The sequence below is a fragment of the Carassius gibelio genome, chromosome B21 (assembly GCF_023724105.1).
Source record: "Carassius gibelio isolate Cgi1373 ecotype wild population from Czech Republic chromosome B21, carGib1.2-hapl.c, whole genome shotgun sequence".
In the NCBI taxonomy this organism is placed as follows: Eukaryota; Metazoa; Chordata; class Actinopteri; order Cypriniformes; family Cyprinidae; genus Carassius; species Carassius gibelio.
Window position 1 is genome coordinate 10,695,090 of NC_068416.1, and position 25,224 is coordinate 10,720,313.

General features: G+C 37.4%; 1 protein-coding gene across 3 annotated transcripts; it reads right to left on the bottom strand.

Annotated features, from left to right (window-relative positions):
• Positions 1-496: 496 nt before the first annotated feature.
• On the bottom strand, positions 497-24,818 carry nsd1b (nuclear receptor binding SET domain protein 1b). 3 transcript variants are annotated; one of them, XM_052587889.1, is made up of 24 exons: positions 24,554-24,781; positions 24,299-24,429; positions 21,965-22,673; positions 21,343-21,487; positions 21,012-21,184; positions 19,067-20,921; positions 18,861-18,970; positions 18,491-18,761; positions 18,140-18,240; positions 17,725-17,770; positions 17,100-17,281; positions 16,545-16,673; positions 14,968-15,091; positions 14,661-14,861; positions 9,290-9,469; positions 8,943-9,099; positions 8,632-8,837; positions 7,782-7,894; positions 7,426-7,695; positions 5,914-6,030; positions 5,684-5,825; positions 5,479-5,585; positions 3,457-3,658; positions 497-3,275 (listed from the first exon to the last, which is right to left on the bottom strand). In XM_052587889.1, exons 3-24 carry the CDS (start codon positions 22,313-22,315, stop codon positions 2,761-2,763), a joined length of 5,697 nt encoding a protein of 1,898 aa, XP_052443849.1. In that variant the 5' UTR covers positions 22,316-22,673; positions 24,299-24,429; positions 24,554-24,781; the 3' UTR covers positions 497-2,760. The 3 variants fall into 3 exon arrangements, with proteins under 3 accessions (XP_052443849.1, XP_052443850.1, XP_052443851.1); XM_052587890.1 differs by having other exon boundaries at positions 24,508-24,628; XM_052587891.1 differs by lacking the exon at positions 497-3,275 and having other exon boundaries at positions 3,546-3,693; positions 24,554-24,818.
• Positions 24,819-25,224: the final 406 nt, after the last annotated feature.

The window sequence follows — 25,224 nt, forward strand, 5'->3', positions numbered from 1 at the left end:
TTGCACAAAGAAAATTAAGTCCGTTGCAAGATTTGTGCATTCATTTAATGGCAATTGCCTCCAAAATATTCTCATTACTGTAATGAAGAAATAAAACGATCCTGAATACAACAATTATTGTTATTTAAGCTTTTATTGTCAGCACATATACAATTAATACTATCATTATGTGTACTTACAGTTTAGAATATAAATATAATTGTTTTTGTGTTACAGTAATGGCAAGATAATTGAATGTGGAAATGTGCCAAATTGTCATGCAATTAATTTAGCAATTCAAAACACTAATTATCCTGAAAATAGACTTCCTTTTCTTTGTACACATTATTTGTTTTTATTTGGGGGTGAACTATCAGTCAAACATTTGACGACAGTTTTTGTGAGATTTACAGTTCAACAGTTCTACTCACATTTCATTAATTCAAGAAATCCTTGAAAAGTAAAATTTTGACTACACTTTTTACAGAGATGGTAAAAACAGCAGCAAAGAAGCAACAAGTGTGTAATGTTGTTTATTCTGTACAAAGCACTACAGCACAATTAAAGTCTCTAACAAGGCAGCAGATTTTTTTTCCCCCTTTTGCCAGAAATTGTCTGAAATATACCGAAGTGGAATGACACTTAGAGCAGCGTTAAAACTATTAAGTGCAATTATATACATAAATACAGAAAAAAAATGAAATGCTGTTCAGTATGAGGAACACTTGATCAGTTAGATGGGGGTGAGGAAAACCAGCAGAGAAATGTCAGGAGTGTAGACATGCAACAAACCACAATCATTTGTCCTATAAATTAGCTTCACAGAAGACTTTTAGGGCTTTATTTGCCAATTAGTGTTTTAAACTATAGGGTTTCAGCTTAAATTGTATGTTGAATATCTTTTAAGATATCAGCCTTTATGGAAAACTGAACATGAATTCACTAAATTTCAAAGTCTTGAATGGGAGTGTTTAATTATCAGGCTTGCAAAGTTTGTCATCTACTTCCGTATAGATTTAATGTATAAAAAATATATACAGCGAGACAGAACAGACTCATCGGAGTCGTTCAGTTAAGAGACCTATTACATAGTTGCACTTTCTAAATGACTGGTGAAAGTTGGGACAGGACTTCCTGTTTGTTTGAAAGTTTTGTAACTGCTGGATGCCACAAGTGTTTAAAAAAACCCCACACATTCCACCTTTAAATTCACAGCATAATTTACACCAAAGAATTTGGGAATATCTCTCTTCAGTGGATATGATTAAGCAGAACACTTTCTTTGTAGACTCCATTGAGTTCTTCTGGATTTTGTGCCAGTTTGGCAAAGATTCATTCAATGACAATTCTGGGAATTTCCTAAATGATCTATTTAAATAAATTATAAGCATACTTGTAAATGTTCTGCTTTTGTTTTAACATTTTAACAGGAACATTTTGGAATATTATACAAAAGTGCTTCAAAATGATGGTCTTCAAGTTATTTCACCATATAGCAAGGATATTTTAATCTCATTGATTAAGATCACAATTTACTGCACTCTTAAATCCAAAGTAAACTTCAGTTTTGACGCAAATTCGTAGGGTACATGTGCATGAACATGCACTATAATTTTTAAATTTTTAATCTAATGTCTTTACTATTTCTCTCTAGAAACTATAAAAACTCTTTGTACTATATTAAATTAGGGTTGTGTGTATCTTTAACAACCTAAAGTCTCCTATAGTTTTTTTTTTTTTTTGGAAACAATGGTTTAGCCCAATGTTGCCACCTTGTGTACCAAATTATTAGTAATGTGCAAATTACAATAACTGGACTGCAGTCCCTGCGTACTGTATGTATCCATATAGTAAAAACCCAAAGTATACTTTGGGCTTTAATAAACTGCTTGGCCAAATAAAAATCACTGTCTGGATTTAAATAATCAAATACATAACAATGTAGGATTGAAATATTATTTCAATGATTAATATGTTTCTGACACGTTATATGTTCGGCAGCAATTCTTCCCCACAGGACTCTGTGGTGGCCAATCTTTCCCAATTTGGGCCCAAAGAACCTTGACATTGTCATGAAGGAACATGGACGTGTACGTCTTTTGACTTGGTTGTTTAAGAAATAAAAAGCCGTGCAGTGCATCAGTTAGGGTTTGAAGAACTGTTGCCAAACCTACAACATGCCAGAAACATATTAAAAACAGTAATGATTACCCAATCCTAGACTCCTCAGTATTCCGTAACTTTGTTTTTTGACGAGGAAGTGTTTATGAACCACTTACTTAATACTAAAATTTCCACTAAGCTTAATTTCTGTACCATTTGCTCACAGAGCAAATATACAGCACAAATCAGTTTTGGTAAACGAGTTTATAGTCATTATTATTTGACTTGAAGAAAGCAATGGAGTCTCTGAGGAAAAATATATTCCCTTACCTAAATACTGTCTCTTCATTCTCTTCATTGTTGCTTTTTTGGGATGTTCAACATCTTTCATATTCCCAGATGCAGCAACAAAATACATAACACTGGCTACAGTCGGATTTCGCATGATGCCGCATAAAGTCAGTTCTATTTAATCAGTGTTTGAAACCATTTTTCCAGAAAACATTGTCCTCTTCATCAAAGGGATTACTGACAGGGATGCAAAGTGTTTTGTGTACCCTCTTCAAGTATGTTGTAGTGAAAAGATGATGTACATCAGAAAGCAGTGAGAGCATGGCTATAAAGAGGTCTGTTGGGAAATGTAAACCTCAAGTCAGTTTGCTTCCATAGATTAAACCTTCAAACTTCGGTTTTCTTCTTTATCTTCAATCTAGCCGAATTATCTGGAGTTACGCCCTTCTCACCATCCCCTTCTAATTGTATCAAACTTTCTTCCTCTTCTGTGTTTTCTTCTTCATAGGAAGAAATTGGTGAATATGCACAGTTTAAAGAGATGTCAATTGGTGGAGGGCTTCTGGAGGGGCTAAAGGACACCTGGGGGGCTGCATCAGGAGGAGAGGAAGCCTGCGGGACAGCCGTAGTGTTTAGGGTTGTGGATTTGGTTTTGGCAGCTCTGATGAAGTTTATAGGGTATGTTGTCATGAGTTCTGGGGGGTATTCCCGGATCTCGCCAGGCTCCAGGGGCTCGGGGCCGCAGGGATCATGCTCACTGCATGACAAGCGGCCATCCAGTTTGGATATAAAAAGCATGCCATCTCGATGTTCGACACAATAGGAGCTAGGGCACATCTCACAGAAGGAAGCTGCTTCCTGTCCACACAAGTCACACTGATGCCAAGGACACTCCCAACGGCCTAAATCCCAAAACAAGATATTCACTGATAAACTTCCACTCCATTGAGCTGTTAATTGATGTTGATAATCATTTTACCTTAATTTACAGAACATATTTATTTAAATTTCATCTGTCATATGATTTCATAACACATAACGCACAGCGAGTGGTCCGTGTTTGAGACTACTTTCAAGACTGACCTGCAGGTCTCTTTGTGAGATTGAGGCAGTCAGCATGGTAAACCTTAGGACAGCCCGGCCTCTTACAGGACACAACCTGTCCTCCATCTCCACAGCTAAAGCACTCATCTTCCCGCTCCTTGATTACTTCCTGCTGGGATTTACGCTTCATCTGAGACTTCTTCTTCATTTTACGGCCTTTATCATCTGATGGGGGGTTGTTCTGATAGACACAGAGTTGACGTCTATTTGCAATCACTTATCGAAGCAGAAAATATTCTTTAGATACAAAAACGTTGCTGTTAAAAATGACATTACATTAGAATATATGAAATAGAAATTATTTTTGCTATAGTTTCTTATAAAGTTCAAATGTTTTATTTTATTATTTGAATAATTTCTTTTTTTTTTGCTATAGACTGATTATTGTTTATTGTATTTTATTAATAATGATAATAATAATTAGTGTTGTCAAACGATTAACTGCATACAAAATAAGAATTTTTTACATAACATATGTATGTGTACTCCATTTATATATTATGTGTATATATAAATACACACACAAAGTATATATATTGAAAATATTTACATCTATATGCATTTATATATTTATAATATCATATTTATGTTGGGAAGTCGTGGCTAAAGTAGTGGTTAGAGAGTTTAACTCCTAACCCTAATGTTGTGGGTTTGAGTTTCGGGCCAGCAATACCATGACTTAGGTGCCCTTGAGTAAGGCACCGAACCCCAAACTGCTCCCCGGACGCCACAGTATAAATGGCTGCCCACTAGGGCTGGGACAACGCGTCGAGGTCAACGATGACGTCGATGCAAAAAATACGTTTGCGCAAAATATGCGCATCGATTCGTCGACCTGTTTTTATTTCTCTAAAAAACGTTTGCAAAACGTTTATTTCTCTCTCCCTTGTGCATATTAATCAAAATCATTAAACACGATAGAAAAAGGGCGAAACACCAAAGTTTCACGTGCGCTCTCGCACTCACAGTCTTCAAACTAAACGAGCGCTGTCTTGTGCTCTCTCTCTCTCCCTCCTGCATATTAACCAAAATCATTAGACACGATAGAAAAAGGCCGGAACGCCAAAGTTTCAGGTGGAGCATTCGGAGATTTTTTTTTTCTCCATGACAGGCTGCTGGCTCCCACTGTTAATTTTTTTTTTTTTTGGAAAAGCACTCTCTGTATTAGCTTAAAGCCCTCAAGTTTACATTGGTTACTGTCTTCTTTCAATTGCTCTAAACAAGTATTTTGGGTGACCTTTTTTATTGAATGCTAGACATCAAGTTGTTGTTATTTTCATCTGAAAGAAGAACTTTTTTTCAGTAAGCTAGGCCCTATGTGTTCAGTAAGCTTATTTCAGTAAGCTATGTGTTTTCAAGGCTTCAAGGTTTTATTGAATGCTATCTCTATACAAGTGCAAAGTAATGCATTCTTAGTCAGTCTTTTATTTTGTAATTTTAAGAGCAATAAACATATATTGCAATGTTAAGGAATTCATGTTTTTTTCATTCAGATATGTAAATCAACATGTATAAATTGTTAGTAGTCAATTAATGGGGAGATAATCGAAATCGAATCGGTCTGAAAAAATTAATCATTAGATTAATCGATGCATCGAAAAAATAATCGCTAGATTAATCGTTTAAAAAAATAATCGTTTATCCCAGCCCAACTGCCCACTGCTCCAGGTGTGTGTGTGTGTACTTGGGATGGGTTAAATGCAGAGCACGAATTCTGAGTATGGGTCACCATACTTGGCTGAATGTCATGTCACTTTCACACACACAATAAATATAAACTGTACACACATGTATTATGTAAACAAAAACGTTTATTTTGGATTCAATAAATCGTTTGACTGCTAATAATAATTATTCTAAATGTAAAATTTTCTAATTATTTTTTAGTATAGATTGCTAACTGGTTTTCACATGATTTATTTTTAAATAATAATAATTCTGAAATATTTATAACCACCCCCCCCTCCCCCAACGCCTAACACCTTGGGATCATCTCCTTACTTTTGGCCTTACTCCCAGGAATCCACTGCAGTTAGACGCACCACACTTGCACACTGTCTTCCCATTGCCCAGACACTCAAGGTTATAGTTGAATGTTAACTCAGTGCCTTGGAAGAAAACATCAGCACTTAAAATGTTTTTGCAAAATGTTTAAATGCAAGGCTGCACTACAATGTTTTCTAAGTAAAAATAAAACTCGACTTACCAGCAGGGATGTCTGTAAGCGCAAAAAGCCCAACACGTGTGTCTCCGTTGACTGTCCATTTTTGAGTCTCACAGTTTGGCTGACAACTATGGTTCATAAAACGGGCTTCATTTCCCTTGGGCCCAGCATCAATAATTCGATCCTTCCAGAAACCACAAAACAACATATTATGTTTCCCATAACAGAAATCACATAAAAATGAAACAACTGTTGTAGTTTTAAAATCACACCTTGTCCAATGTAAGCATATAGAAATTGCCAATATTGTTCTCCTGAGCATGTTTAATCCGGGCACGACATTCTTCCTCGTCAATCACCTCTCCAACATATTCGTTAACAAATCCTCCCTGCGGTTGAGCATTGAAAACAAAGAATTTGTTAGAAAGCAGGGCTAATTTTATCCAAAACAAATCTATAGATATATTTTGAGAGGAAGGAGATAGACTTATTGTAGAAATTGCCTATGCATGGAAAAATTCTAATGCTAAATATAAAAAACTATTTTTGTTTCATTTGTTTACTCTAGAACTGAACAGTTTTTGTCTGTGTGTGATAAGTGAAAGAGAATCAACCTTTATGATATTGTTATAATATTGTTAGATTTAGCTTAGTAACATGCTAAGCATCGCAATGCAATGCAATTATGAGCATTAAAGAGGTATTCAACACCCCCCCCCCCCCAATAAAAACAATTCTTATCATTTACTCACCCCCATGCCATACCAGTTGTATTATCACTTTCTTTCTTCAGACAACAAATAAAATATCGCTCCAAACAACTCACATTCACAAGTGAACATGGCAAGCAAAACGATGGTTGTGTGTAAAAAATATAATAATATTTTAAACCTTTTTAAACTATAAACTATTGTTTCCAGCTAACTGTCATTCAAGAGCTTAAATTGAGCCCCATGGAGCTCTCATGAATCCATGCATGTCAGCTGGCCGGAAGTGATGGTTTATAGTTAAAAAATTCTTGGGTCCTGTACCTTTGCATTACAGTGGCACACAAAGAAGGATTACCTTTCTCCAAATAAGTAGTTCATCTGAAGACAGAAAATCATCTACATCTGGGGCAGTGTGAGGATAAGTAATTCTATCACGTGCACTGTTGTTCGCACACAAGTCTGCACGAACACAAAAATCAGCAGAGTGTGCTGGAAATTTCACAAAATATTCAGCAGACTGTACTGAAAACAGACAAGGGAAGTGTGCTTTTGGTTTTGTTTGTTGGCATGTAAGAAACCAGCTTTCACGCTGGGTAGTTACAGGAACTCAGTTATAGGAACTAGCCACCATGGCAGTCCCCTGGAAAATAGGGCAATTTTCCTGGCTGATCACACCGCCAGTAGGAACTCTGAAGTGATGTAAGCTGACAAGACTGGCATCATTTAGATGCAGTATTCAACAATGTTGACAACTGGAGGACAGAGAAGTGACTTTACTTCAACATGGGTCCATTGCTGTTTTCCATGTTTGTGGAGTTAGTTAATGGAGTAAGTATGGAGTAAGCTTTTTAAAAATACACTTACATCTACAGTAGTTCCTATTGTGTTGGGTTGAACCCTAATCTAAAGCAGGAGCTAATTTAGTCCCCCAAAAGGCATTCTGATAGCTAAAACTGTGAAAACGTTCCTCTGGTGCAATATCCCCTAATAATGGTTAATGGAGTACCTGCACATGAAGAACATTTGAAATCAGATCAGGTTTTGAAAAAAAAAAAAAAAACATATATTAACAACCTTTTTGATGTCGTGAACACAGTGCAGCCCCCAGCCTCGAGACAGCGTTCTGAAGATCTCCACCTGGCAGTACTGTCGTTTGGTGAAGCACTGGTTCTGGCAGCGCTCACCTGCGGGACACACCTGTGGGTGACACTCGTACAGCAGCATGCGGTTGATGCACTCTGAATCCATACCACAGGGGTTCTCATCCGTCGCTTTGCAGTTGCAGCGAGGGATTTCCGAAAGGTCTGCCGAAATTATCAGCACTTTGCCAATTGGTTTGTTCACCTAAGAGATTGACCAAGTTAGGACTTGTAATGTCAATATATAAAGCTAGCAATCAATCTCATAGTGTATCTTGTAGGAGCATGTACCTTAATATGTTTGTATGGTGGAGGTTTTTTGTGATTTTGTCGGTCCTCCTGCAGCTGCCGTAGTTCTTTCTCGGCTTGCAGTTCTTTGAACCTTACTGCAGCTTCTTCCAATGCTGAACCACATTGAACATTTGGATTTCAGCAATCATTTTTCATTTGAGCACTGATTTAAGCAACACCAAGAACCACATAATACAATTTCATTTTTACGAGAGTTGCCTTAAGGTGTTCCGCATGCTTGTCAAGGTATTTCTATGCAGTTGGTAAGAAGTTCCACAAGTTTTAGCATGTTTATATGCAGTTTCTAGGGTGGTTGCCCCAAGTCCATTGGATTTTTTAGGGACGCACAATATATTTGTACCATATTGGTTATCAGCCACAATTTTATTATTTATTGGTATTGGTCACTATTGCATATGTAATTGAAATCCAACATCCAACCCTTATTTGCATACTGTATATCTGTCTTCTATAAATTAAAATAACTGTTTTGGAGCCCATCGACCCCAATTTAAAATTCTTTAATTCTATTTTAAATTCTAAAAATGTTACTTTTTTGGAAACTATTATTAATATTTTAACATGTAAATGAAACTAGCAAATCTCACAATGAATATCCATCTTTTACACTGTATATTACAAGGTTGTGAGGAATAAATGATATACTTTCTGCTTTAGCATTTTATTTTTTTAATTTATTTAGACAGAATAGCATTGAATATGGTCAATAACATGAATTGTCATAATTTTATATATACATTTTACCACCAGTTCTGTTCACTGTGCTATAAATATTAATCTGATTGCTTACTAATAGCAAAAACAAAATCAAATTAGTTACAAAAGATACCTTTCTTATAAGTAGAGTCGACTCCCTTTCCCATTTTCTCTTTACTGTTGGCATCGCCCTCCATGTAAGGAAAAACACGGGCTTGGTAAGTCCACAAGTAGTCATTAGAGCCAAAGAAAAGAACTGGGAACTCTCCGACATCATGTCTCATGCGTAGGATATTCTCGGGAATGTCTTTGGGATTGCTAACCTCTGCTGGCCACCATCTATCAAACAGTAGAGCAGAAACTTTTGTGTAAAATGATTACAAAAGCCAGGAATTGATGAAAGTAAATGTTAAGAAGTCAAGTGTGGGTTTTGTGGTTGCTGACCTGTAGCGACCAACTTTTACCCACACTACCTCCTTGTAGTGGGGTTTCTTTCCAGCACGACAATCGTTGCAGTACCAGCTGCCTTCAGGCATGTCGATGTTGAGACACTCTCGGTGAAACGCTGCAGGGCATGACTCACAACACAGCAGACTACCTCCTGTAGAGAGAAGTGATACAGATACAGAGAGGAAGTGTTATGGTCATATAAAGTGAATGTGACATTCTTTAAGCTTAATTGAAAGAATCATCAAAGATTTCTAGAGCCATGCGAAAGAAATTGATTACTGCACATGAAATCAGAGGTGCAAATTGTAATGGAAACTGCTGTCCAAGGCAGCTGAATTAACCTTCTGAGCAGACGAAGCACCAGCTGACGTTGACATGCTCGTGGTTGCGGCAGCCTTTTCTTGGTGTGAAGTGATTGGGACATACTATGTTGTTGTCGGTGAGTGTGACACTCCCAGCAGGTATGCAGTAATCATTTGCATGATATGCCACAGGGCATCTGATACAGCGGGTTAGCTGGCCTGAGACAAAAAATACAGTGAATTTCATAATAAAAGCATGCAAATTTAAAATATGTGTAATTTACATGCTGTTACATGTTTGTTAGTATGATATATCAGTTAAAAGTCAGAAAGAGCTTTATTGCCAAGTATGTTTGCACATACAAGGAATTTGTTTTGGTGTCACAAGCTTCAAGTACACAGAGACAATAACAACACACAGATAATAAAAATAAGATGTGAATAAGATACACATGCATAAATCTACAAATTAAAAATAAGTTGTAGGGATGTACTACAATTTAGGGTGATAAATCAGTATTAGGTTATTGCACAATGGGAGAAAATTAACTGTTCATGACATAGATTGCCTGGGGAAAGAAACTGTTCTTGTGCCTGACTGTCTTGGTATTCAGTGCTCTGTAACGCCGACCAGATGGCAAAAGTTCAGAAAGGAGATGGCTTTGTTGTGAGGGATCCAGTGTGATTTTCTGAGCCTTTTTCCTCACTCTGGATGTATACAGTTCTTGGAAGGTAAGCAAGAATTGGTGGTTCCCAGGAATCTGAATGACTCCACTGCAGCCACAGTGCTGTTAATGATGGTGAGTTGGGGGAGTGCAGGGGTTCCTCCTGAAGTCCACAATCACCTCTACAGTTTTGAGCGAGTTTAGCTATAGGTTGTTGTCATTGCACCAGACAGCCTGTATGACTGTAGTGTCATCTGCAAACTTCAGGAGCTTGACAGAAGGGTCTTTAGAGGTGCAGTCGTTGGTGTAGAGGGAGAAGAGCAGTGGGGAGAGGATGCAACCCTGAGCGGCACCAGTGCTGGTGGTGAGGCTGTTGGATGTGAATTTACCAATCCTCATTATCTGTTGCCTATCTTTCAGAAAGCTGGTGATCCATAGACAGATAGAGCTAGGTACAGAAAGCTCGGTTAGTTTGGTCTGGAGGAGTGTTGGGATGATGGTGTAGAAAGCAGAGCTAAAGTCCACAAACAGGATCCTCACATAAGTCTCTGTTTTGTCCAGATGTTGCAGAATGAAATGCAGTCCCATGTTGACTGCATCATCCACAGACCTGTTTGCTCTTTAAGCAAATTGCAAAGGGTCAAGTAAGGGTCCAGTAAGGTCCATCAGAATAGCCAACATCAACCTATCAAATGTCTTCAGGACCACAGACGTTAGAGCCACAGGTCCTGTTATCTTGGGTTTCTTTGGGACAGGGATGATGATGCAGCATTTGATTGGGACTTCACACAGTTCCAGTGATCTGCTGAAGATCTGTGAGAAGATGGGGGCCAGCTGGCCAGTACAGACTTTCAAATATACTGGTGTCACTCCGTCTGGGCCTGGTGCCTTTCTTTTCTTGATCTTTCTGAAGTCCTGGTTCACATCATCCTCACTGATCTGAAACCTAGGAGTGGGGAAAAGGAGGGTTGCAGGAGGTGCTGCTGGTTCTGTGGAGAGATGTTCAGAATGGGTGTGGGGTGTTAGACTGGGAGTTTCAAATCTACAGTAAAACTCATTCATGTCTTCAGCAAGTTGTTGATTGGCCTCAGTTCTGGTGGATGGTGTCTTGTAGTTGGTGATGTCTTTGCACACTGATGCAGGGTCATTGGCAGAAAACTGGTGTTCTAGCTTTTTAGCATAGTTCCTCTTGGCTACTCTAATCTCCTATTCAGTCGGTTTCTGGCCTGATTATACAAGACAGCTTCAAAAACACTCTAATCAGTGCAGTAGAAACAGGCTTGTAATGTCCGCTCTGTTTCGATGGTCCATCTCTTTATAGACTTTACTACAGGTTTAGCAGATTTTAATTTTTGCATGCAAGTCGGTATAAGATGAACCAGGCAGTGGTCGGAGAATCCTACAGCTGCTCTGGGGATGGAGCGAAATGCGTCCTTTATTGTGAAGTAACAATGGTCCATTATATTACTGTCTCTGGTGGGACATGTACCATGCTGTTTGTATGTAACAGAAAGTTGTGGCCTAATGGATAGAGAGTCGGGCTTGTAACCCAAAGGTTGCAGGTTCGAGTCTCAGGCTTGGCAGGAATTGTTGGTGGGGTGAGTGAATAACCAGCGTTCTTTCCACCTTCAATACCTTGACTGAGGTGAGACATTGGATGCCCAATGCTCCAGGTGTGTGTGCACTTGGATGGGTTAAATGCAGAGCACAAATTGCAAATTGAGAGATTTGCTTTATTAAAGAATGATTAAAACAGAGTCTGGATGTTCTGTGTCTGTGATCTCATCAGCGAGTTGCTGTAAGAATGAACAAGTGAAAATCCCATGGCAAATAGAACAGCTTACAGTTATTGAAAAGAGCTTCTAAGATTGGAAGAGTTCATTTTCTTTTATACCGTTACATCTGTAAACCACCTTTCATCGATGTAGAAACATGTCCTTCCACCACATGTTTTTCCCATTGATTCTGCATCACGGTCCACTCTGAACAAATGGAAGCACTGCAGATTTAATGCGCTGTCTGGTATGGCGTCATTCAGCTAGGCTTCCGGGAAGCACAAAGCAGTAGAGTGTGAAAAATCTTTATTTGTCCGGGAGAGCGGAAGAAGTTTGTCCGTTTTGTTGGGTAGGGAGCAGAGATTCGCCAGATGAATGCTAGGCAGCGCAGATTTTGAACGGCACTGCCTAGCATTCATCTGGCGAATCTCCACTCTCTACTCAACAAAACAGACAAACAACTTCTGCGTCTGAGCTTCACAAGCGTGCCGGCTCGCTTGCCCCATCTGCTTGTCCTAAAGCATTTGATAAGCGCCGCTGCTCCACCAACTACAACGTTTAGCAAAAGTCTGAATGAACAAAATCTGGTAGAAGATTGTGTGATGTGTACTGCTGAATGTTCAGCAGTTCATCCCTGGTAAAACTGATCGTGTTTGAGAAACAAAAAAACAGGGAAAACTAACAAAAACGTTACAAAAACTGGAGAGCAAACTTGAATCAACAGTATTATTACTGTTTGTTTATTATTTGGTTATTATTACTGTTTGTTCATTTGATATTATTACTATATTGGTTATCAGCTTTAAAAATATATATTTTATAGATATTAATATATTAAATTTACAAATATGTTTAATCTCAAAATGAAAAGGTATTTTTCATACTGTAAAATTATAATTTTGTGATGCCTAGATTCACCTTTATCATTTAAAGAGCCACACAGATGGGAAATCAAAAATTACCTGTATTACAGTGTATGATGTAGCTGTCTATCAGTGTAAACAATGTGCAAAGTAATTAAACCAAAAAGTACACGATTTATAAAGTTATTGGCTTCTAAAGTAAGGAGTCGACTCTGAATCGCTGAAACGAGTCGTTATAGATTTCAAATCGTTTGCCCATCTCTATGTACGTCACTAGGAACACTTTGCATAATAATCTCCGCCTACCGTCTGGCGAGAAACGGAACTCTGACCTGCCCCACCCCCCACACAGACGCTCTGGTTGGTGTGATAGCGTCATGTCGAGGAGACAGTGTGTTTTTAATTGTAAAGGCAAGTTTGTTTTATTTTCACTGCCAAAGAATGAAGATCAGAAGAACCAATGGCTAAAATTAATTTTTACCACAATACCAGAGCAGTACAACAAATCCTTGTTGCACAACATTTCACTGATGACTGCTTTTCTAATCTCGGTGAGTACAAGGCGGGATTTTCAAAGTGTTTGGCCATAAAAGAGGGTTCATTACCAACTTTATTTAGACCAACGAGCATCTCCGAATCACAATGCGAAGTACGATTATGAAGTTATGTGTTTGTTTTCTCCCGAGCGTCTTATCAGTATGTGTGCTGTCTGCAGCCTGTCTGCGCTGATCTTCATTTACAAACACGTCATTAAAATGAAGTGTAACTCCGTGAATACTCAACGAAGAGACATGAGAGAGATATCTATAGAAAGCTTGACGTCTACTTTAAAACTAAACAAGTGCTGCCGAAAACAGATATTCTGTGATAAAGTAATCCATATGAAAACAACGTGATGTCTGTTTTTCATATCTCCCTTCGTTATATCTAATGTGACCACGCCCCCGCGCTGAACGCGCTATTCAGATTCAAACTGAAGCGTGCGGCTTTAATACGCACACACAGAAGAAAAAGCAGCGAGACTGTTCAAGTTTTTTATTTTACTGTTTGCTTCGCGGTGAGAGGAATAAGACATAATTCACCGTGAAGTTGTGTGTGGAACAACCAATCAAAACTATGTCAGTTGACCAATCAGAACAAAGTATGCAACCGAAAGGTGGAGTTTAAGGAAACTGAATCTTTTGAACAGCTTCGCGCGAACCGTTTGGGGATCTCTGAGAACTGAGGTAATTTTAAAATGATATTTTGACAAAATGACAATGTTTTTTAACCTTGGATGGATTTAAACCTAATGTACAAGACTTATAAACAGTGATAGGAAGCTTAGAATTTTCATCTTACTGGCTCTTTTAAATGATTGATTTTACTTTTTAGTGTTTTATTTTAAATTAATTTAGACAAACATGACTCTTGACCTTATTTGCAGTCTGGAGGTTAGTTAGTCAACTTTAGTTACAAAATCACAGTCAGTCTGCAAATTTCACTGAAGACTGTCTCTGCATAGTCTCTGATTTTAATCTGCATACTATGATTCCATCCAGTTGAAGTTTGATTATTTTTTAAATGATTTTAGAACACATCATTTTATTTTGTCACGCATCTCCTAGCAATGAGGCACGTTTCTACATTAGTTGTTTGACATGTTGTGTTTGGAATGACTTAAGAATCCAGTATTGCGTGATCCTCAGTCTTTTAGTTCATGATGCCCAGTTTTTCTGTGTAATCATTTACAAAGTCTGCATATGTATGATGCCTAGATTTCCGAAATCTGATCAGATTGTAGTGTCATGTAGTGTATTAATGCTAATGAACACTGCCCCAACCAAAGCAACATCAAAAGACTGCTGCCAAGATGATGAGGTAAATGTCCTTGTCAGCTCTAAAATAAGTATACATGTCATTGCTTTTTATATTTGTGTATTTCTAAATGTTTAAACCTGCAAAAATGAAAAAAAAAAAAACAACTTGCCTACATTTTATGAATCTAATATTGCTACCAACCAGCTGTTTTCTGATGCAGTTGTTTGTGTTTGTTAAGGCAGTGTGAACCAGCTCTCACATGTAGCATCTCCTGATGTAGAATGTTGCTGCTCTAAGCACAACAAACCTTTAGATACAGATGGATTGGTAGGGTTTGTGATGAAACACGATAGGCAGGCATGAAGAGGGCAACGAAAAGCCCGGTTCAGAGGTACTGTGGGTCCATGGCTGGCAGCACACTCCCCATGGTAGAACTTCCCACATCCTGGAAGCATACAGCGCCTGACGTCCTCACCCATGCTCTTACAAGAAAAGCATGAGTGTATACCTAGTAATACATTCACAAAACCAGCTTTCAAAGAGCAGTAAAACTGTACAATTACGTCAAGACTTTTTAAAATTGTTGATGTGTGAATTATGAAGTCAGCTCTTACCAGATGTGCACTCCTGACATAAAAATTTCCCTGAAAGAGGCTCGTTCAGGCCAGTGCATTGTAGATGGAACACCCCACAGCATTGCCCTTCACAGAGAAGGAGGTCTCCCTGCTTCTCACATGCCTTCAGAAACAGATGGTCATTGAGGTGTGTTATAATATACCATGGCTATCAGGTGAATTTAGTGAAGTAACATTTTAGATTGGATAAATCATTTTGCTAAAACATCCTAATATCATTCACCCCACTTTTAGTCTCAAATATTGTTAAAAGTTGTATAATAAAAAAAAATGATATTTGACTCTGTCATCTGTCTATGGTTAAATTTGGCTTAGGGCCTTATTTTAACGATCTAAATGCAAAGTGTAAAGTGCACGGCGCAGGTGCATTCAGGGCGTGTCCAAATCCACTTTTTCTATATTAACGACGGAAAAACAGTTGGCGAAATTTGGTAAGCGCAAAGACAGAACGATTCTCCGAGATGAAACGGAACTGCTCATGTGCGAGCAAATATATAGCCTAATTCTGATACATGCGATGACTATCCATTATATATATATATATATATATATATATATATATATAGTTTCATAATAATTTTTTGTAGGCTAATTATATATATATATATATATATATATATATATATATATATATATATATATATATATATATACATACAATATAAATAGGCCTACAAAAACATACATTTATATACATATAATATAAAAAGCCTACAAAAAATTCTTATGCATTGCAATCCTTTAATTTTTAATATTTGGCATGTTTGTGTGCTGCTGTGCGTCCCTGTGTTTAATAAGCAGCATGTACGTGCGTTGCCGACCCGCCTATACTAACACACTCTTTAAACAACAAAGAAAAAAGTGCCAGACTTTAGAACAGCACCTTGATACATTTGCTAATTAAACAACATGGCGCTGGATGGGAAAATGCGAATGGCGCTGGACTGTAAACTTTTAGCCCACATAAATCCCGGCTCTTTCTTACAGTGGTGTAGAAGCTTGCATTTAGATCTGCCTCCATTTAAGTCCCCAATCTACATTTTTAACTTTCTTTGATAATCCATTTCACATGAATGTACATCACAATACAAAGATCTTTTTGTTTCGTCGCATTTTTAAGCCTATAGAAATTGCTCAATGGTTATTCTTAATATCATGATAATTTTTCTTTTATCTTCCTTTCCTTTGGTTTACTAGTAACAATAATTTTTTACCAAAATAAATGCCAGTTTGGTACGGGACAGTAGCTATTACGATAACTATGTACTTATAATATTTGTTTTGATTCTATGCTAACTGTAGTATGATTGTATGTGTTGCTATGTCAATAAAATAAATAAAAGGTAGACAATAAAAGTTAAATGATAAATAATAATAATGACAGTTGCAAAGTCTACATAACAATAATGACTTTTTATTTTATTCTCAGAGCCATTTTTTTAAGATGATGAAAAAAAAGAGCTTTTAATGAGCTTAAACGTTTAAAGTGGCAGATGACGTAACTGTTAATTGTCTCATGGTCTGGAGACAACTATAGTTCTTATCAACACACCTACCTGACACACATTCTCCTTGAGTAAAGTGCTGCCCCCTTTCTCCACTGAGAGCCTTTTATCAGAGACTCCTTCATCGGATTGTGAATTTTCTTCTTTTTCCGAACACAATCCACAACTAGATTCAACCATCTGAATTAAATGGCACATGTTCAGCTTAGTTAAATAAGAGAACATTTAGGAAGGTTGATTTAATTATTAGTATTATTATTATTATTATTTGTACTGTGACACTGAATACTGCATTTCAAACTTTTTTTAATTAGACACATAATGCTGCACATGACTGACATGTAAACAGATCATGTGAGAAGCTACGGTAGTTACAGTGGCCAGATTATAATGCACACCTTTCTAATATTTCTGGCCAAAGATGATGTTATTATGGTATCCACCTGTTGACCATGTCTGTGTGCTCTTGCTGCTGTATGATTTGCTGATTACAAATTTGTATTATGAAGTAGCTGTTTATGTATAACTAATAAAGTGGCCACTAAGAAACATTTATTAAATAAGACATTTATTAACATTAAAATAAGACTAACTCATTTTACTGACCTCTGGTTCTGAGCATTTGAGATCATCTGAACCATCTTTGGCTGATTCTGGGTTAACTGCATTAGCCATTGCAAGAGCAACTTCTGTCTCCATCTCGGTGCTTTCTAGGATTGGGGCAGTTGGTGTGTCGACTGACTCAAAAGACAACTTGTTCTTACTTTTTGATGATTGTTGTCCCATCCCTTTAGTTACAACACACATTAATTCAAAAGACAATCAAGGTACCAAATAAAATTGCTTAAATTACTTTTAACAAAAATTTTCCTTGGCAGCCGGTCTAAAATATCCATGCTTTAGATTCAAGACATCTTCTTATTTCAAAAATCTTATTTTAGATTCAGGCTTCTTCAAATTCCCGACATCAATGGAAGAAAAACTCGTAATTTGACATAACTGAATTTTAGAAAATTATCTTCTAATATAACTTCCACTACTGAACTGATTTTAACCTGAATTAACCTGCTATTAAGTTTATCAGTGTCGTTTAACATAACTGACAACAATTTCAACTTTCAACAGGGTCCTGGACCTGTTTTTGATTGTCAGCTATGCCCCAAAATAATAATGATAACTTTATGATTTAAATAAAATAACAAACCGTCTTGAAAGCTTTTAATTATCATACCTGAATTTACAGATTGTCCAGATGAGCAAATCTTTTGAGACTTTACCTGTGAATGATAATGCTATTAGTCCAATTTTCCATTCATTAGACTAAGATGTAACACATTAGGGACCAATTCTCACTATTAACTAGTTGCTTATTAGCATGCATATTACTAGCATATTGGCTGTTCAATAATACTTACAAACTCATTAATGCATTACCATATTTAAAATCCCTTAATCTAACCCCATACCTTAACTAAACAACTACCTTACTAACTATGAATAAGCAGCAGTTAGGAGTTACTGAGGCAAAAGTAGTACTTAATAGTTGGCTAAAACTACAATTAGACTACAATTGCAAGAAAAAATATTCTTTATGTAGTTATCTATCAAAGTAAACTTTCTAAAATAGTTATGGTTTAAACAAGTACCTTTCTTTTTGGCACAAGAATTGGTTCAGATTCTATGGAACTTTCTAGAATCTTCTTGGTGGGTTTCCGTTGTCTCTTTGTGCTTAGACACACACCATTACCTATATAAATGATGAAAATATTATTTAATTTGACTGTTATTTGTGTTCTGATAAAAAGTTCTGAATATGCTTAGCCCTAAAAACAAAATAAAAAGCAATAAAGAGTGGTTCTAGCTTACTATAGGTCTACATATGGTCAGTGCAAAAACAACATGGCTGAAATGTAAAAAAATAATAATAATAATTTCAAACTATTTTCCAAACATTTGTGACTTCATAATTATGTAAAATTTCAGAAAGAGCTACTCACCAGTGGCTATAGCATTTTGTTTTTGAAGCTCCTCCTTATGACAAATTTCAGCATGTGGTGATGGGATTGTTTCTGGAGGTGGAGTAAGAGTGTCTACAGACAACACCTGCCTCTCTTGACATGGATTTATTGAAGGAGTGCTCCGGTCTTCTGGAGGAGGAGTCTGTAATTCTGGCAGGGGCCTTGACTCACCTTGTTCTGTCACCTGAGGTTTCTGTACACTTTCACCAGATGTTTTCTCCACTGTGCCAGTGCAGTTATTGTTTTCAACCTATTCATAAGTTTAAAAAGTTCCCAGAATTAGAAGTAAATTACAGAATACAAGAAAACTTCCACATCCAACTTGATTAGCTAGCATGAATTGAGCTACCTTCGTAAAGGACTCTTTCTTTTTCGCTTTCTTTTTAGTGGAAAACAATTGATCATATTCCTCTGTCCATTCTATGAGTCTTTTGCTGGGTTTTCTAATACGTTTGCATTCTGTAAAAAACATAAAAAAATTTGAGCCCACATTAAAATTCCACAACCACATATTATCCTTAAATGATGTTAGCATGGATTAGATTGAAATTTTACCTGTTGGGATGTAATTTTTTTGACAGTTGCCTTGAGTATTTTCAGATGCATTGATTATAGTTTCCTTCCCAGGCACAAAGGGACAATACTTATTTGTATCACTCACCAAAACGTCACAATTTTCTGAGGTTAATTGTTCTGTTTCTTGAATACAAGTACATTCAACTACATTTAATGCTTTATCACTGACTTGGTCAAACTTTTGCCAACGCTTTTTAGGCACATTAGCCGAGAACTTAGTTTCTGGTTCTTCTGAGGACGGTTGGTGCTCAGATACCAGTTCTTCAAATGTATCTCTTGAGTGGATATTTGCTGTGATCTCAGAGTTTTTCTTTTTTGAACAATTTTTTTTGCTAGGTCTTTGAGTGTTTTTTGACACAGTAGAGGTCAGCTGAATTCCTGATGTCATATTTGTCCTTGACTTTGGTTTCTTCTTCTGTTTTGATGCAGTTTTGCCCGGCTGACATTTTTGTTGATTGATTGTGTTTATTGTGTTCATCTCATCTTTTACGTCTAGAATCAGTGATGGCTCCTCTTTAATAAGTTCATTTATAGGCAACGGTTCTATTACCAATGTAGTTCCATCTTTTTCCCGGCTATCGTGCATATCCTTGAGCATCATTAGGAATGTGCTAAACTTATAGTTTGCATCAGGATGAAATGACAAAGGCTGGCCACTCTGTTCATTTGTTAGTGATTTGAAAGTTATTTCTTTCATGTTTTCCACATCTTCCATCTTTAAGCGCAAAGATTGAGTAGAACTAGAAGACGAATCGGAAGCATGCCTCTCTTGTTTGCATTTGGATGAATGAAAGGCAACAGGTGCTTGAGATATCAAAGAAGCTTCATCTTCAGATTTGACCACATTTGCATCATCCTTACAGCTCAGAAGATCTGATGATAACTGCGTGCGCATGTTACTTTTTGAGTCCTCTTTCAGATCGCATCTTGCTGTAGTTGGCATCTTCTGTGAAGGGACATGGTTGTCTACATCTGTTGTTTCAGGCATAACATCCGAAAAAGATACACAATTCTCTGTTTCGACATTTGATGCTGACTCTTGGTTTACCAGTTGTTTCTTCATCCACTCTGCCTCCTCCATCGCTTTCAGTGCTCTTGTCATCAGGCGACTACTTGCTGGAAGGCACTTCACTCTTCTATCAAGAGCTTTCCTGGCTTCTGTAGATAGATGTTCAATTCCGGTGGTGTGATTGTCTTTGGGTTTCATGCTTGCGGAATCTGGCATCTTAATTTTACAAGATACCTTCCCAAAAGAACAGTTCACAGATTTAATGCCAGCACGACTAAGTCCCCCATTGACCTGACCTTTCCCTGTTTTGCTAAACCAAAGGCCACCCTGGTTCTCCACGTTCTTCTTTACCTCTTTGTCATTTGCAATGGTTAGTTGACTTGAGGTTGAGTTTGACTGATTATTAACAGCGCAGTACTTCGAAATTTGCTCAGTGCTTTTGGGACATCTTCGGATCTGTGGTACAGAATCAATGTCAGAGTAGGGACTGTCCAAAGCTTCCATAATCTTATCCTTCTCATAAAGAAATTCCTCTGATTTTTTTAAATGTGTTGAAGACTTTCTCTGTTTCTTTTTGTTTTTAGACCCTTGATTGTGTGGTAAGGTGTTCAGATGGTCTTTTTGTGTAACTGTTCCATTGGTCAGAGGACTAAAGTTGGGTAATTCCACTGGCACGGACAATTTGTTTTCTGTGTTGTTTGTAGTTCCTTCAGGGATTGTTTTGGTGAGGTCTGAGCAGGGAGTGGTGACCCTTGGCTTCTCCAGGAGAAGTGCTTCTGCTTCAAGCACACTAGCTCTCCAAGAGTTCACAAAACGCTTGGGTATCTGCAAAGTAACCCAAGAGTAACAATTTCACAAGGGTTTTAAAAAGGTGTCACAATATCCATTTAACTGAAAGGATGTTTCAGAAATTACAGAGTGTCTGGTGTTTTCATCTTGTTGCCGTCCACTTCCTCTCACAAAAGGGAGATTGTTAAACTGATATCCACCCACAAATATATGAGTAGAGCGCTCAGGGACCCATGCCTGTTCTTCAGGTTCCCCGAATGTCTTGAGGAAATACTGCCGATTGGTCCTATCTGGTGGCTCTGGAATGTAATCGCACAAAACAATGTTAGGAAGGACAATTAGATTTTTCTAGGTGGATTATTAGGAGGAAAACGCCATTGAAAAAGTTGTGAATATGGTTCATAACGTCAGGAATGGGTGTTCTGTGGTTTTATGTCTTCTGTGTTTGTGTACTTACCTTTAATTCTGTGGTAAACTCCCTCAACTGGGTGAACAGTCACCTGACATGGCCACCATGGTCTACGGTTGAATTTAGCCCATATTACTTCGCCCTCCAAATATTTTACTGGTGGTAGAGCCTTTGTTTTTTTTGTTTTTTTCGTCTGCTGGTAGACATCATATATAAATGAGTTTTGTTTACTTTATTTTCAGTATCACCTACAAAAACTTTAACTTTAAAATATATGATTCATTCAGAATTTTAGCATATGTATTTCTGCATATATACATATCTCTAAGTTTTTTTATTAGTAAATACTTAAAAAATAAACATTTAAAAAAGATATCTCTCTGGTCAAAGACCTGCCTATGCAAGAATACATATGTACGGTCAGACTGAAAATACAAAAATAAACCCACACAATTATTTCTAAATGGCATTTGATGCTAAATATATACTCTCCCAAAGAATAAGAAATGTTTTGAAATTGTCTAAGCTAATATAATGAAAATTGTATCAGTTTCTAAGATTTTACATGTTCCAAAAGAGGTAGTGTCACAGTTGATTGTAGTATGAGGAGATTTCTAAAATACTGGTAGTGGTTTGATGTCGGGGATTGTGGGACAGAACCAGAACTTGCCATTATAATCCCAGCAGACCTGCTCACCAGAGAAGAAAGCCCACTATCACTTGTAGACTTGTCTTTAAATACAGCTTCCTGCCCCAGAGATGTGTGAGCATTTGAAATTTTGTTTCTAGACTTGACATCCAATTTTGTCTTCAACTTTGAATTTGTTGTATGTTCTTTCGTTGAGCCACATGGCACTCTCTCCAGTTGAGACTCCATCTCTGGATTCATAACTTCATCCTCGTCTTCATCTTCAAACAGTATTGACTCAAAGTGCAGTCCATTTGCAAATGGACTGGATGAGTCCAGACTAAAATCAGGGCTAGGTGGGGACGTGCAGCTGTCAGTCAAAGCTGCATCCATTTTGAGACGGATGTGTCAACAGCTCAGTCTGGCTACCACGCCCCCATCTGAGTTCCTTGTCTGCACACTGTCCCATAAGACTTGTGGGTCCTTGGCAGAAAGAGGCAGGTCCTGATTCTAAAAAGTCAGATTTTTAAAGCTTCTCTAGGGATGAGAAGTAAGTTTTGACTCTTAGACTTTAACCCATAGACAGATGAGACAGGAAGGTTGAGGGTTAAAGCCAAGTGTCTGTCTGCTGGCTGGTGATGTTTTCCATGTACTTTCTAGTGGATCAGGCACCTGTGGACAGGTACGGCAATGTGTTGCATTACTGAGAGTATGCACATGTGGGCGAATCATAATGGCACTGCTTCATTATCTGAAAAACAAATTTGTATATGCATATAAACATTCACCTTATCTGTGTTAAAACAAGTAATGCTTAACAATTCTAAAATGCTGATAATAATACACACCACTCAAAGTTTTCATTCAGCTGACTGAAAAACTCTTTAAAAACGCATTTAGATTTAAAAGGTTAAGATTAAATGCTGGAAATTAGATCAGCAGACAAATCTGTGTGTGCTTTTGTGAAATAGTAAGGTACAGCCAACAAGTGACCAGCTTTGTTGTTTACATGTTTATGTCTTTTAAGTACATTTAAATATATATAATTAATGTTTATATATTGACATATTTTCACATGTTTATTCATTATTATGCTGGAAGTGTTGGGCTAAGATCAAGACTTTGTATTGGCTGTTGCAAAACATTACATTTCTTCTACTTGAACCTTTCAGAGGTAGACAAGCTACAAAAGTAGTGTTTAGAGTGGTGGTCTTGCCACAGGAAAACTTCCTTATTTATCTTAAGAGAATTAATTTTTCTGGTATAAGGCAGAATTCATAGTTCCAACAATGATGGCAAATTGGGCAAAACAGCCCAAATTATTAAACTGCCACCACTGTGCTATAATGTCATAGTTCTTTAAAAAAAAAAAAAACTCTATTTTGGACTCTGTCCACAACATGTATTTCAATTAGTCTTCTGACTCATCCACATGATCTTTGTCAGGTAGCATTTTCTCTCTCGTTGAAGCAATAGCATCCACCTTGCTAAACTTCATGTCTACCTAATGGTGGACTCGCAAACCTTAGCCAATGTCATGAAGATCTTTAGATGTTACCTTGAGGTTCTTTGTGACCTCCTTGAAAATGATGTCCTGCTTCTGGAGAGACTTTTGCAGTCGACCAATTCTTTGCAGAGTAAGAGTGTCTATTTGTATTCTGCGTAGATTTTTGAAACCCCACTCTATAGAAATAACCTTTGCAACTCGCGTTCAACCACAGTGACAGAGATTGAGATCCCATTATTTTAAACACATGATCCAATTCCTGCCATTTTTATTGAATCGTTAATTACTGAATTATTATGATCTGATAATTCTAAATGTCCATATTCTTTCTCCAAAATAGATGTACTATGGAATAATTTTGTTGAATAAATAAGTGGAATATACAACATGAGCAAATACAAATATTCGTTTGTCATTTATTTAATTATATCATACTCTTATCAAGATTTGTTTATAATGTAAGTCCATTTTATGTTGAAATAAATTTCCTAAGCGTTCATAAAGTTTCTAGCGCCACTTTACATTCGAAGCGGATTAACAACGTACTGCTTGCTATTCCTAGTAGGGGCAGTATAGGATACCATTTAGAGCATATTCCATAACACAGGAACGCAGCAATAAAAGCGCGTGCACATATAGTACAACATGATGAGATACAGTAATGACATACATGTACAGCTGGCAGCGCTGGGCTCATTGTCACGCGTGCTAATCTCATTAATATTTACATGATATTGTATGAATAAAATCTCTTTCCCGAACAAACATCAGCACGAGTTCAGAGAGTAACATCGGTCCTCTTCTTAATATTTCGTTATTTTAAAACATACAAAATGTGATGCCTAAGGAAAACACCGATGGAATCTTACCATTTACATGCTGACCAATGTCACTGATATCGAAAACTCTTCGCTTGTGCGCGTCAAATGACCTTTTTTCCCAAATTGTGAAAGTGGATGAAGAAAATCCCAGCCGCAGCTGCAGTAGTAGGCCAGAGAACCTGAGAACACATTCATACCATCATCACTCTACCCCTTCAAAATAAAAACACACCAAACACATGCATTATAACACCCACACAGAGAGGAACCTTTCCAGTGCGCGATGGCTGTGTCACAACATACCTCTCGGGTTACGACACGGACGGTGTACTTTTAATTTTCAATGATTATGGTTTCCTTGCTGTCGACCTGCCCCTGGTTCTGTTTCAAGCCCGTGACTGTATGTGTCTGTGAACAGCAGCCAATCGGCACGGCAACCCAACCCCCTGTGTGAGGAGCTCTCCTCAACTCCTGTGCTTCACTTTATCCCAAAATACAATTATATATTTCATAAAACGCTCAAAATGTACGTTTAATCTTACATTTGGTGTCCTATTAATAATATTTTACCACTCCCTTGCAAGAAACTGAGCTGTTGTACCGAGCTAACATTTCTACCCTCGAGTGGTATTTTCCTTAAATCACATATAATCCTATTCTGAAATCAACCTATGCATTGCATTTAACACAAACCCGGAAACAACCGGGACCTTATAAAAATACGCGATTTTATTCAAGTTCAGCCCTTTTGATCATTCAAGATGGAGTCTGCCGTGTGCTGGCACAGGCCACAAAGTGTTAAATTTCGAAGTGAAGTAGGGCTTTATACATTCAAGAAGTTGTGACTCGTTTTCAAAGACGCTTTTTCGCACTGGATAATTAAATGTCTGTGCGTGATAAGATATACACTGGCGTTCAGCGGTGCTGCGCAATAAACAGTGGCATACATTTATATATACTAAGAGGATTTTGTG

Coding starts and splice junctions, on each gene's coding strand:
- nsd1b (XM_052587889.1), bottom strand. CDS start 22,315: ATGGATGCAGCTTTGACTGACAGCTGCACGTCCCCACCTAGCCCTGAT. Junction 21,488..21,964: donor GGTCTGCTGGGATTATAATG/GCAAGTTCTGGT, acceptor GTCTACCAGCAG/ACGAAAAAAACAAAAAAAAC. Junction 3,276..3,456: donor TCTCACAAAGAGACCTGCAG/GTCAGTCTTGAA, acceptor TTTGGGATTTAG/GCCGTTGGGAGTGTCCTTGG.